Source organism: Styela clava, chromosome 6, assembly GCF_964204865.1.
Source record: "Styela clava chromosome 6, kaStyClav1.hap1.2, whole genome shotgun sequence".
Lineage (NCBI taxonomy): Eukaryota > Metazoa > Chordata > Ascidiacea > Stolidobranchia > Styelidae > Styela > Styela clava.
Window position 1 is genome coordinate 11,575,373 of NC_135255.1, and position 13,614 is coordinate 11,588,986.

At 33.6% G+C, this 13,614-nt stretch overlaps 5 protein-coding genes across 5 annotated transcripts; all 5 read left to right on the top strand.

The window, feature by feature from the left end:
- The first annotated feature begins 730 nt into the window (after positions 1-730).
- Positions 731-1,961, top strand: LOC120331878 (all trans-polyprenyl-diphosphate synthase PDSS2-like). The gene has a single exon (XM_039399045.2). The coding sequence runs from the start codon at positions 804-806 to the stop codon at positions 1,959-1,961; it is 1,158 nt and encodes a 385-aa protein (XP_039254979.2). The 5' UTR covers positions 731-803.
- A 30-nt stretch (positions 1,962-1,991) lies between these two features.
- On the top strand, positions 1,992-3,556 carry LOC120331881 (ubiquinone biosynthesis O-methyltransferase-like). The gene has a single exon (XM_039399047.2). The coding sequence runs from the start codon at positions 1,992-1,994 to the stop codon at positions 2,910-2,912; it is 921 nt and encodes a 306-aa protein (XP_039254981.2). The 3' UTR covers positions 2,913-3,556.
- A 30-nt stretch (positions 3,557-3,586) lies between these two features.
- On the top strand, positions 3,587-6,293 carry LOC120331882 (methylglutaconyl-CoA hydratase, mitochondrial-like). Its single transcript, XM_039399048.2, has 2 exons — positions 3,587-3,732; positions 4,238-6,293. Exon 2 carries the CDS (start codon positions 4,285-4,287, stop codon positions 5,173-5,175), a length of 891 nt encoding a protein of 296 aa, XP_039254982.2. The 5' UTR covers positions 3,587-3,732; positions 4,238-4,284; the 3' UTR covers positions 5,176-6,293.
- On the top strand, positions 6,293-8,168 carry LOC120331877 (large ribosomal subunit protein uL3m-like). The gene has a single exon (XM_039399044.2). It carries the CDS (start codon positions 6,296-6,298, stop codon positions 7,520-7,522), a length of 1,227 nt encoding a protein of 408 aa, XP_039254978.2. The 5' UTR covers positions 6,293-6,295; the 3' UTR covers positions 7,523-8,168.
- LOC120331876 (peptidyl-prolyl cis-trans isomerase-like 4) lies at positions 8,168-13,511 on the top strand. Its single transcript, XM_039399043.2, has 8 exons — positions 8,168-8,349; positions 8,861-8,962; positions 9,117-9,236; positions 9,627-9,743; positions 10,540-10,697; positions 11,052-11,170; positions 11,777-11,972; positions 12,807-13,511. The coding sequence occupies exons 1-8, from the start codon at positions 8,178-8,180 to the stop codon at positions 13,176-13,178; spliced, it is 1,356 nt and encodes a 451-aa protein (XP_039254977.2). The 5' UTR covers positions 8,168-8,177; the 3' UTR covers positions 13,179-13,511.
- Positions 13,512-13,614: the final 103 nt, after the last annotated feature.

The window sequence follows — 13,614 nt, forward strand, 5'->3', positions numbered from 1 at the left end:
AGTACTTCGGTCCTCGAGTGTAATGATTGAGAGAAATATTGTTTCTGTGGAAAAATAGGTTGGCATCATGTTATTAGTTATAATAAAACCCAACGAAAACATTTAAAACCTCAATAACTACTCGATCTTCGTTTAATAAGCTATAAATTAATCCACTGGTTTCCGTGTAGTTCACAAGTCAGGTACCGGTACTTGAATGTGAATCATGGGAAAATCTTTTACTACTGGAAAGTACATTAACCATCATACTGCCATAAGATGTGGCAAGGTTCAGTAACATGATTGCATGCTCATAAACTCTTTCACTCAGAAATAAGCTGAGTGATAACAATTGTCAGTTTGTGTTGTTGCTAGTAGTGGGATTCAGCCGGTTTGCACCTGTTCTATAGAACCGTCTCACAGAATTTTATGAGTTCAGCGAACCGGTTAGCATTACTGAAAAAAAACATGACTTTTTGTAACAGAACCGGCTGATAATATGACATTTGTGTGATGGAACCGGCTGACAAAAAATTTGAATTCCACTACTGGTTGTTGCCTAATCTTGAATCTAGGTATTAATCTAATTTTGTGGATTTTTTAATTAATGCATTGCTATTGCTAATTAATTCGACTTTCATCTTGACACCTGGCAGCATGATCACCACCAATCACAGAATCAACTGATCAATTTTTCAGTGAACAATTGAATAAATACCGAAAATTCCCGATTGTCTGCTTGTGTCTATAATACTTTTTAATTCTGTCTCTATAAAAACAGTTTATAGTAAATTGATAGATGAATTTTCATAAGGACTGCCACCATGAACAGTTTCTTCAAATTAGGGAGAAGGCTAACTAACTGTTCTCGTGAAATTAGTGTATTTTCAACCTCACAACCAAATGGAACAAATCATGCTTGGCATAAAGCCGTCTCAGAAGCTGAGAAAATTGTTGGATTTCCGACGTCTTTTCTAAGTTTAAGAGCTTTATTGAGTGACGAGTTTGGTGGACTTGCATTACACCTAAGAAAACTGATAAGCACCAAACATCCTTTACTAAATACAGCAAGAGGCATCATGTTCGATTCTAAAAATTATTTACAAACAAGAGGATTGGTTGTGTTACTTATTTCAAAAGCAGCTGGAATCACAGATATAGAAAGTGATTTTACCTCAACAGAGATTTACGAAAAACAACGTGCTTTGGCTGAAGTTACTGAACTAATTCATGTTGCATTCCTCGTCCATAGAGGCATTGTGGATGTGAATCAGATTGTTGGGAATGTAAGTAAAACAGATATTGACTTTGGTAACAAACTTGCAGTATTAGGAGGTGATTTCTTACTTGCTAATGCATGTACTGGCTTAGCAAAACTGCAAAACACTCAAGTTGTAGATCTCATGTCAACATCGATTAAAGATATATCAAGTTCACTTGTAATTCTACCAGAAAGTGATTCAGTTTGTGATGTCGAAATGCTTTCGGGACTTCCTATGAACGAAAATAGCTGGAAAGAGACAGTTCACCTTTCAGCTGGAAGTTTATTATCGAATGCCTGTCGCTCAGCGATGTTGCTTGCATCGTCAGATGTTAAACTTCTCGAATCTGCGGAAAAGTTTGCGCATCATCTTGTACTCGCTCAACAAGCTCGACACGATTCTTTGAGATTTGATACATTAGAAGCCTTGGAACAAAAACCTAATTTTTGTTGCCTTTGTTCACTGCCTGTAGTATTACTAGCAGAACAAAATGGTGGACTCGAATGGATAAAAAAATTTACTATTGATGAAGGTTTAAAGAATGTTAAAATAGATGTTGAAAAATTATTCCACACTGTAAAAAATGATCCAAATGCTTTGCAACAATCACATAAATTGTGCGCAAATCATGTTGATAAGGCTTTAAATTATTTGCATGTATTTCCCCAAAGCGAGTCTAAGGATGCTTTAGTCAATATACTATTTTCTGTTAAGGAATAGAATAAAACTGTATAGAATATAAGCATTGGTATGAAGCGATTGTTTGAATTATGTCATCGTTATTCCTTTCTTATACGGAAATCACACCAGACGATTGTGATAAGAAGCGATAATATTTTCACGACAATATGGCAAAATAATTCTGATTATCACCAAAACGAAAGTTCCACAAATGACACAAACACCCATGACCATGAAGAAACAAAAAAGTTTTCGGATTTATCTACCAATTGGTGGGATATAAACGGTCCAATGAGAGCACTGCATTCAATGAATAAAGTACGAGTACCTTTCATAAGAGATTGTTTGATCTATGAAGGATATGGAAATGGAGAAATATATACAGACAAACCTTTGAAAGGTATTGATATACTTGATGTTGGATGTGGCGGTGGTATTCTTACTGAGCCTTTAGCAAGATTAGGAGCCGACGTTGTAGGAATAGATGCATCAGAAGAACTGATTGAAATTGCGAAAAAACATAGGCTTCCAGAACTAGAAAACTTGCAATATCTCAATGCATTGGTGGAGGATATAGCTTTAGTGGGATCTTTAAAATTTGATGCTGTTGTGGCGTCAGAAGTTATCGAACATGTTTCAAATCCACATTCATTCATACAAACTTGCTCGAGTGTACTCAAACCAAAAGGGTCCATGGTGATCAGTACTATAAATAAAACTTTACAATCATATCTTCTTGCCGTCAACTTCGCTGAGCGAGTTTTGCAAGTTGTACCCCGAGGTGCTCATGACTGGAATAAATTCATAGCGCCAGAAGAAGTTATCGAATATTTAGATCATTGTGATTGCTCTTTTAGAAAAATTCATGGTATGCTATATAACCCGTTTTGTGATGATTGGTCGTTTGTTAGTAGTACCAATATGAATTATATTATTCATGCTGTTAAAAGACAAGATATTGACAATGACCAAGATAATGATATAGATTGAGTAAAATAAATTTCTTGGTCTTACAATAATGATTAATAATTCTGGTTTTTCGTTGTTCATTTTCTTTTATATCAAATGATTTGATATACTTTTGGTAAAAAATGGAAATGAATCGTACACTATTTCATCACAGTGGAACCAAATGAGAGCTTGTCACATTTCAAGATTTTGGGAAATCACATTTTCGTAAATTATAGATCTATGCAGCCAAACCCAAAAAGGATGTGAAACATTCACTAAAACTAAAACAGGTAGAGCTTTAATACCCAGACCAAAAACATGGACCATGGTCCATAATGACAGAATCCCAAAAAGGCAATTTGTAAAAAATGTGATATAAGCTACTTTGGTTTTACAGTGGTGAATTTTTCTAATGTCTAACTTAATAAGGCCTAATTTTACTTCAAAGTTCAAAATGGTATATTTCTGTGTACTACCTTCTATTAATAACAAGCTATGTAATGTTCTGAAATAGAGAATTCAGAGTTGATATACAAGCATGATTGTATGTAACATATCTGTTATTAAAAAGTAGAATCATAAAATTTTATTTTCGCATTCACAAATACTCAATATTCTTTGGCTTAATCTGCATCTTGAACAAAATGTCATGGCATCCAATTTCTATTGTTTTTTACAGATAATTATCACCACCTTATTAATAGTTTATATACTATTGTGAATATATGCTTCTATAGTAGGAAGAATTTTTATCATTTCAAAGAAGATCAACCTCATACATATTCAGCCAGAATTCAAAGGATTGTATCTTGATAATTCAGTTGTATCGAAGTAGACTCTTATCAGCCAAGAAAAAAACGTATGACTTTTTTGACTGATCCAATTTTGGCAGAAACAAAATCAGAAATTTTATCTATTAACTCTACACTCCTACATAGATGCTGATAGAAAAGGCCGATAGAAATCATATTTTAGTAAATGACTATAATCATGGGTTGAAATACAGTCATTCTGGGACAATTTTAAGACCCCGATGGATGCCATAATATAAGCGTCCGTTCAGTCGAGGGCAATCAATAAACTGATTTAGTCACTTAGACTCATTTTTTTCAAAAACCATCTCAACTCAATTTAAAGAATGATTCAATAGGGTGGTTTGACCACACAGATGAAGTCCTACTCAGTATCTCAACTTGAGTGGTAGCAAAATGATATCTATTCCAGTTAATTAAGATAGGTAAAATGTTACCCTAAGAAGCATATGTTATCCTTTCATAAGATATTTATCCAACCAATATGAAATGATTTTTCTCGGTAAAGATTGAGAAATCATGTTTGTAAAGTAGACTGTGTTTTTATTTCAGTACTTGAGTGTCAAATCCTGATTGCGTTTACTCAGTGTTATTGAAAAATGTTGCGATCTTGGATAGGACTCTTAGGTAGGCCTAAGGTGATCACATCTCAACTGTTGAAAAAGTCAAGATACTTATCAACGGCAGCAAATGATGAACTTGTTGTCCAACAACTTGATGGTGATGACGAAGGAATTGTTGTTCTCGGTTTAAATCGACCTAAAGCAAAGAATTCATTCAGCAAAAGTTTGAGTCAAAAACTGACTCAAGCGATCGAGGACTTACAGTACGAGGAAAAATTGAGAGTGCTTATCATTAGAAGCATGATCCCTGGCATATTCTGCGCTGGAGCTGATTTAAAAGAGAGGGCGACAATGCCACAAAGTGAAGTTGGTCCATTTGTATCTCGTCTTCGAAGATTATTATTCGACATGCAGAACTTTGCAACACCAACCATTGCTGCAATAGATGGCGCTGCTCTCGGAGGTGGTTTAGAAATGAGCTTAGGATTCGACATGCGTATTGCTTCTAATAATGCTTCATTGGGTCTTGTGGAGACCAAACTTGCTATCATTCCAGGAGCTGGTGGAACGCAAAATCTCACACGACTTATCGGAGCGAGTATGGCAAAGGAAATGATTTTTACAGGAAGAGTCGTAAAGGGAGAAGAAGCAAAAACCCTTGGTATTGTGAATCATGTTGTCAAGCAAAATGAAAACGGTGATGCTGCGTACTTGAAATCCCTTGATTTAGCTCGTGAAATTCTTCCTCAAGGACCAGTAGCATTGCGTATGGCAAAACGAGCAATAAATTGTGGCTCGGAAATAGATATTTCTAATGCACTTGCCTTTGAGCAAGCTTGTTATGCACAAGTGATCCCAACCAAAGACAGAATTGAAGGGCTCACAGCGTTTAGAGAAAAAAGGAAGCCAAAATATACAGGAAGTTAAAAAATTCTCGTAATCACCACATTTATTATTTTATTTAATTATTCGATCAATATCCTATTGTTTGATTGCCATGCATGTGCCATAGGTGTGCATTCCACCACACTTTGCCAGCAGCAAGTTTTGACTTGTTACTCTTACTTTTTGCCAAACCATTCTAGTCTAAAATCATTATTAGATTAATGTTGTACTTGATGCTGAAAACATGCAATTCGCCATAATAGGAGTCCTCACATTGAAAGTTCATTGTAATCATGTCATTTTTATTACCCCTCGTTTTTGAAGCGCATTTGACTGAAATTGTTATCTCAAGCATAGACTTCTATTGTTGACATTTTGACTCCAGCCCAGTAAAATTCCAAGGTATTCACCAGCTGTATTTTGTTAAGATTGTCTTAATTAAGAAATCTTACTTACTTCATGCTTTATGATTTTCTTTTAGAAATTTTACTTTGATTATCACTGTTTAACTGAAGGTTTAAGCTTCAGACTCTCAATTCCGTAGAATTAAAAATTTCAACTCCAACTGACATGAATAAAATCTTGCACTATCTGACTCCACAGTCGACCACATATTGAATTAGAAAAGTCCTGATACCGGGGACAATTTTTGTGTTAAAATTTTGAGATAGATTTTATATGAATCTTGTTAGAAGTGGAATGGTTCTGCTATCCTAATTTATTGTTTTGAAGCATAGATTATGTGTATTAGAGGTGAAGTTTGTACTGTCAAATTTCATTCCATTTGAGTATATATTTTTTTTCTGATTGCTCATGACAAAATGAAAATCGTGACACTTTGTTGAAAACTAGGTATGCGTTTGTCAGAAATTACTGTTGTCATAATAAATATTATTATTATTGGCAAACTAGTTTCCGCCTTTGAAAAATTATTTTGAATATTTATTCAATTTTAAAGCTTGAGCATTACTAAATCAATATTTAATAAATAATGATATGTACTAAATCATTATGTAACCATGTGTTTTCTATATGATGCTGTGAATTTAAATATTATATTATTTACAAATTCGAACAATATTTTTAAATGACTGAGAAAAATTGATAATTTTGGTTGATTAATTTACTCATCTTAAATTATTCTCTATGATTTAGCAGAATTATGTGGCGCCTAGTTTACCGTTTAAAAATAAGCAAAAGTGAAAATTATTTGGGCAGAGTTCTACCTTCTGGATCAGGTGTTTTACAATCAGTAAATCAAGATAGATATTATCATGGAAATAGGAAATTCATGAAAGTGAGATCAAAGCATAAATCAAGGAATCTTTTTGCACCCGTGGAAAACGTTCACGCCGTTCGCAGGGGTGAAAGATTCAATAGAAGATACACTGATAAATATGGAGTCAGATCTGATAAATTTGTCCCACCTCATAAATTACCTGCCCCACGCTGGAATTGGGATTATGACTTGACCAAAAAATCTGCATCAACATTGCACGGTGTTCACTCTGATAATGTTGTTAAATTCAATCAAGATATTGTAGATAATAACCCACTCAAAGATAAACAATGGGAATTGGGAACGTGGGAACCCTGGTCGAAAAGATGTGGTGCTGTTGGGATTAAGCTAGGCGTACAATACATGTGGCTAAAAAATGGTACCTGTGTTTCTTCAACGCTCATTCAAATATTAGATTGTCATGTTATTAAATATTTTTCAAAAGAAGAATACAATGGAAGAATTGCTGCTGCACTTATTGGTGCAAAAAATGCTAGTCCATTCTACAGAGGAGAGAAATATCACCAATTCTGTTTAGACGCTGGTGTACCAGTCAAGGAAAAATGTTTTCGCTTTCTCATTACTGAAAATGCCCGTCTAAAACCAGGAACACCTATTTATGCAACTCATTTTAGAGTTGGCCAAAGTGTAGATCTTTTAGCTAAGTCTATTGGTTATGGTTTTGCGGGAGTTATGCAACGTTGGCATATGAAAGGAGGCCCTGCGTCACATGGAGCTACAAAATGGCATAGAAGAATAGGATCACTTGCAGATCGTTCTGGACGCGTTGTGAAAGGCAGGAGAATGCCAGGGCAACTTGGTGGCACATATGAAACAGCGTATGGTCGAAGAATTTTCAGAATCAACACAAGATATAATGTTCTTTATGTGAAAGGAAGAATCCCAGGGCATATTAATACATTTGTTAAAATTTCGGACACTTGTAATAAAAAATTACAACCTCGAAATGAAGATGAAGTGTTAAAACATATTGGTCCATTTCCAACTTATCAACCTGAATTAGTTGATGAAGAATTACCAGAAAACATTTATGATGATTCTGTTTTTGATTTTGATAATCCATCTATCGTGTTAAGGGAAGATTCTTGATTGTGATTTATTTGCTTTATTATCGATATCACAGAAAAATTGAATCGCTTTTACTTGGTAATTTTTGGTAAAAAAGTTTTATCCCCCTGATAAGATTTTTCTGTAATGTTATACAAATTTATCTTCGAAGAATTTGATGTTGCGAACAGTAGAAAGTAATTTTCAAAATTGCATTTAAATTTGATCACTTCATTTCAAATTTGAAAAAAGCAAATAATTCGAGTATGCGACTCATTTTCCCATCATAAGTAGCAATTTGTAATAAAAATCATAAGCTGTTTTGTGTAATGGTACGCTTCTCTTTTTTTGGCCTAATGTTATATTTAAAAATCGTACATTGAATTGTATAGCTCAATCGCTTGACAGACAAGGTCCAAACGTTTTGATAAATATTATTGTGGGCATGTGATTCGTAATTTTAACCTATAACTTTTTATAAGATAGGGGCCCAATTCAATTTTAACACTATCAAAATCTATTTCAAAAACATTTAAAACTCTAAAATTCAAATTTGTCGCTCCCAGTTTTGCAGTGAGACTTATTAACAATGATTAGGCATTACCATAAAACAATCATCTTGTGAATGACAATAATTTTGCGTCGCTTCATTTTTCTTTTCAAACTTTGAACCTTTTTTGTATTTCAGCTCTGCATCATGTCAGTAATCATAGAAACAACGATAGGTGATATTACTGTTGACTTATTTCTTAAAGAGCGTCCCCGAACTTGCCTCAATTTTCTGAAACTATGCAAAACAAAATATTATAACTACTGCGTATTTCATTCTGTACAAAGGAATTTTGTTGCACAGACTGGAGATCCAACAGGTACAGAATATTAATAGCAAAGGTTTGCTACCAGGCTTATAGTACCGTAATATGTGTCGTGCACAATTGGTAAAAAGCAGTGGAATTGCCTAAACTATATCCGGTAGTTTGCTTCTTAACAGTTATGCATGTATCACAAGATATGTTGATGATTTCTCTGTTATTGTTTGTTTCCCCTCATCTGTTATTTTACATTTATATATTAAGAATAAGGGCTGTTGTATTGAAGTAAGCCTAGTTTCACTGGATACACATTTTCAAATTTTTTAAGAGTCGAAAATCTGAATTCGTCGGAATTGCAGGCTTTCAGAGGTGCTAGAATAAATCAAACTTCCAAGCTTGCATACGCCAAAGTTTTTGTTAAAATATTTGGCTCTGCTAAGAATGCTGTTTTACGATTTGAATTGTATCATTATTGATTAGAATACCTGTACTTCCTGAATGAAAGTGATGTGGTAGCCACGTTTACGATCTAAAAAATAAATGTGTCATATTTTCAAAATATTTGCAGGTGCTGGTAGAGGAGGAGAATCTATATTTCAGTCACTTTATGGAGATCAAGCAAGATATTTTGATGCTGAAGTAACTCCCAAGATAAAACACCGAAATATTGGTATGAAGTAGACAATATAAATAAACAAAGTTAATTCGTTGGAATATGATTTTTTGTTAATAATTGATTGATGTTAGGGAAAAAATTTTCTAATTAGTTATTTAAAATCCATTTCATTTTTAAAGAGTAACGGCATAAATACTTTGTATTGCAGGTACAATTTCAATGGTCAATGATGGAAATGGACAACACGGTTCACAGTTTCTAATAACTCTTGGTGAAAATCTGGATTATTTAGATGGTGTCCATACTGTGTTTGGAGAAGTTGCTGAAGGTAGATATGACAAGCAATAAAGTATATCAGAATTTACTTTTCATTCGAAAATGTCTTTCTAAGTATTTTTTATTTTATGATAGACCAAAAATTAGTTGGGGAACATTTGACAGAATAATGTTTATCTAAATTAGTATGAATTAATAAATTTAGTTTCTACGTATTCACAATTGTCTTGAAGAATTTTGTTTGTGGAACAGACCCATTTTATAATTGAAAAGAATATTTTGGAATGTATTCGGAATACTAAATTATTCTGCCCGACTTGTTTCTAGAATTTGATGTAATGGGTGTTTTCCAGTTTTAGAAGCTTCAAGCAAACTTTTCATTATATAATAACGTAATTATTGTAAGATTATGAATAATGTTTGTTACCTTGTTTTTATACAGGATTTGATGTTTTAACTAAACTAAATGAAGCATTTTGTGACAAAGAAAATCGTCCCTATAAAGATATACGAATCACACATACAGTTATATTAGACGATCCGCTGGATGACCCGCCTGGTAATGATTTATTGCATCGCTACTATTGATTTTACTACACCCCTAATTCATTATAAATACTAATAAACGTATCATTTTTGATAGAAAATATGGTACCTAAATGAAAGTTTTATTTACGAAATTATAACTTTCTCAAATCATCCGCTTCTCAATTTTATAGACAAAAAATTTTGTTTCAATTTCAAAGGGATTTTGTTGAAATTTATATTAAATATAAGATTAATAAGTAATAGGGACGTCTGAATTCTCTCACATATAATTAGATATCAGTGGCTGCTTGTACAGTGCCTTGTTCAGAGTGGAAGGCAGAATAGGTATCGTATAATAAAATTCATGCAGTCAAGTCCTACATTTTGGTGTGAGGGCATAAATTTTTTTAATAATTTTTATTTTGAATTGAATTGTTTATTGTTATCTACACTTAACTACAACCTCATAGTAGCCTAGTGGTTTTTAATCAGGGACCTGTGAGTTTACTTTCCAATCCGAGAGACTATATTATTACATATGTATATTGTTTCAATATACCAAATCAAACACATGGTATAATATAATCTTATAATAAGTGTTTTACTAGTGTTCACTGGCATATTTTATGTTAACGAAGATAACATATCGATCGTATCATATAATATATGTATAATCAGTTGCAGAGGGGTTACTTGAGCCTCTGGAGTCGTGAATTTTTATTGGGGTTTCGCTTCACCAAAATAGTTGAAAACCACTGCCAACCAGTTACAGTGTTCGTAAAGTTTCTTGGATTGAGAAAAAGTTTTTATTTTTAATTTTCTCACAGGTTTGATTATTCCTGATCGTTCCCCTGAGCCGACGAAAGAACAACTTGAGAGTTTGTTGAGGATCGGAGCAGATGAAGAAATTGATGATACAAAAGGATTGACTGAAGGGGAATTAGCGGAACGCGAGGGAAAAGTTGAGGCAGAACATCAAGCACAGGTCACAAGAACTATTTTATTTCCATCATGTTTATGATAGAAATTTCAGTATCGAGGAAGGATATTAAGACAGTTCCTGTCGTCACAATCACATATTCGCGTGTAGTTGGTATTGGAACAGCTGGCTTGTTATTTTTCCTCATGCGCAGTCTCTAAATTATATGAACATAGAAAAAAATGACATCCATGCAAGTACTTGGTTAGGCAACATTCAACATTGTAGAATTTGCTTTATCTGTAACGTAGAAATGGTATCGTCAATTCTAAATTACTTCACTAAGGACTAATTTTTATGCCCTCCCTTATCCAAAATAAAATATGTTTCTGATGTTTTGATATTTTTGTATTTTTGAAGGTTTTAGAAATCATAGGAGATTTACCAGACAAAGATGTCAAACCTCCAGATAATGTTTTATTTATTTGTAAACTCAATCCTGTTACAACAGATGAAGATTTAGAAATAATATTCTCAAGGTATAATATTCAGCAATAGTGAACTATCTTTTCAAATTAAAGAAAAAAACAATCCCATGAATATTCCTGTGAAAATATCTGTTGACTCTTTTCAAAGTAAAAGTTTTTAGTATAAAATTAGGCAGTGTTACATGGAGTTATAAATTTTTTAATCCAAAAGGTGACTGGCGACACCAATCAATTTTTATAGCTGTAATGGTTGCCTTTGGCATCATGGACTACTATTGTGTTCTTAAATTTAATTAACGATATTCCCATGCATTAGACTATTTTATAGGTTATTTATTAAGTTTAATTCTTTAATCTACTATAGCTCACATGTGTGGCTCCTCCAGAGGTTCTGCAAGTTTACACTCAAATCCGAGAGTCGATATGAATATTGTTTAAAAATGTAATCAAATGCCCATTATCTTTGCCGCCATTATCAAACTTTTGAGACCATCTTATTACGCTTGCTCGTACATTTCTACTTACAGCCTTGCAAGTTTTGGCCATGAAAACCACTGGCCAGAGCCTCATTCAAAGTTTGCAAATTCTTTTATCCACTGTGTTCTGTTTTGATATGATCATTATACCGATTAAATCTTTACGGTAATCTGTTTTTAGATTTGGTAAAATTCTGTCTTGTGAAATAATAAGAGATTTCAAGACAAGTGAATCACTACAATATGCTTTTATTGAATTCGACAAACCTGATGAATGTGAGAAAGCTTACCTGAAAATGGATAATGTATTAATTGACGATCGAAGAATCCATGTCGATTTCAGTCAGTCAGTTTCAAAGATACAATACAGAAGAAGTGTAAGTTTTATTCATCACATATTTAACGAAACCAACACTTTTGTGACCAGGGGTGTGGATTCTAAGTGAAAACTTCATACTTTTACTGGTGATCACAAAACGCATTTCTTTTGTATCATACATACAACCTTCGTAGCTTGAGGCACTTTTTGGAGACCCTCAACGGCCTCAAGACTCATCATGAAAACCATGATTTCCGGCCTCTGGCATGACCCCCTAGCTCTTACTCGGCAATCAGCAATTTTGGAACCCCCATTTGAAAATTCATGATCAAGTTCACTAAGCGATTTTAAGGGTCTATTAAGGAAAGGTTGCATAAGCCAAAGTTTTTGTCACAAAAATTTGAGCTGGAGTCTTTAAGTCGAACATTTTTACGCCGGGAGTCGTGAGTAGGAATCAATTTTTCTTAATTGTGAATTAATTTTTTTAATTTCAATTATGAATTTTCCTGGATTCCGCAGCCCTGTTCGTAACAAGATTATTTCATTTCATGCCAATCAAAAATCATGCAGTACTTCTGAACCCTACATTATTTATTGTCATATACTCAAAGAAGATTATGTATAGTTTATGGAGTATGATATGTGATCATTTCTTTCTAGGCTATTTATAATGCACAAGGTAAAACCTTTATTAATGTGAACTGTCTGTAAGTACTTGCCTGATATTTATATGTCCTCGGTAGCCAGTTTAGTTGATTACCCAGAAATACATTGGGCTGTTGTTTCTTCATAAGTACCTTTGAAACTGGATTTGCAATTGTATGTCAGGCCCAAAAAGATGCATTGCCAAAATAACACATTATCTTAATAATAACCTCAAATATTGTTTTAGAATGATCCAAAACTTGACACAAATGCAAAGAGAGATAAGGTATCGCATGAAAATTCATCACCAGAGCGAAAACACAAAAAGGAACATAAGAAAAGAGAACGAATTGAAAAGCAACGTGGACAAAATAAAAACTATAGATCGGATGGAAGTTCTGATAATGAAGTTCGATGCGGAAAGCATCGCAAACGGCGATCACATAGTCCACATACAAAATCATCCAAGTCTGTGAAGAAACATACCAGGTCACCTTCACCCAGAAAGAGTGAAAAACATTCAAAATATGAAAAAGATAATTATTCAAGACATCGGCATGATGATTCAGGTTATAAAAAGTCAAAACATAGGAAAAAGCACAGCAGCAAATACGATTGACATATTATTGAATCTGGGTAATTACCTCTCTTACTTGGCAGATTACAATGCCCAATGCAATCAGATGAAGGATATAGGCAGATAAAGTCATTGGGTCCATGTTTTGGATAGCATAGCATAAATAATTGAATTGTGGAGTAAATTATATATTGGAAATTTTGGAATCTAGGGTAGAGCTGGGTATGAAATATGAAGCATTTTGTGGAATGAACCTATTATTATGTCGGGTTAGTAAAGTTGGGCATCCCATTGTTAAAGCAATTTTTGCAATATGTTTTACCTCGTTCCATGATATTTTTACAAGCATTCAATAAAGTTTATCACTTACGGGAATATGGTAATAACTAACTACTGAGGCAGCATTCCATGTAAGGGATATCTTGTGTGCTTGAAGAAAAACGGGAATGCTTAAAGATGATAGGAACTTTTTTATTTG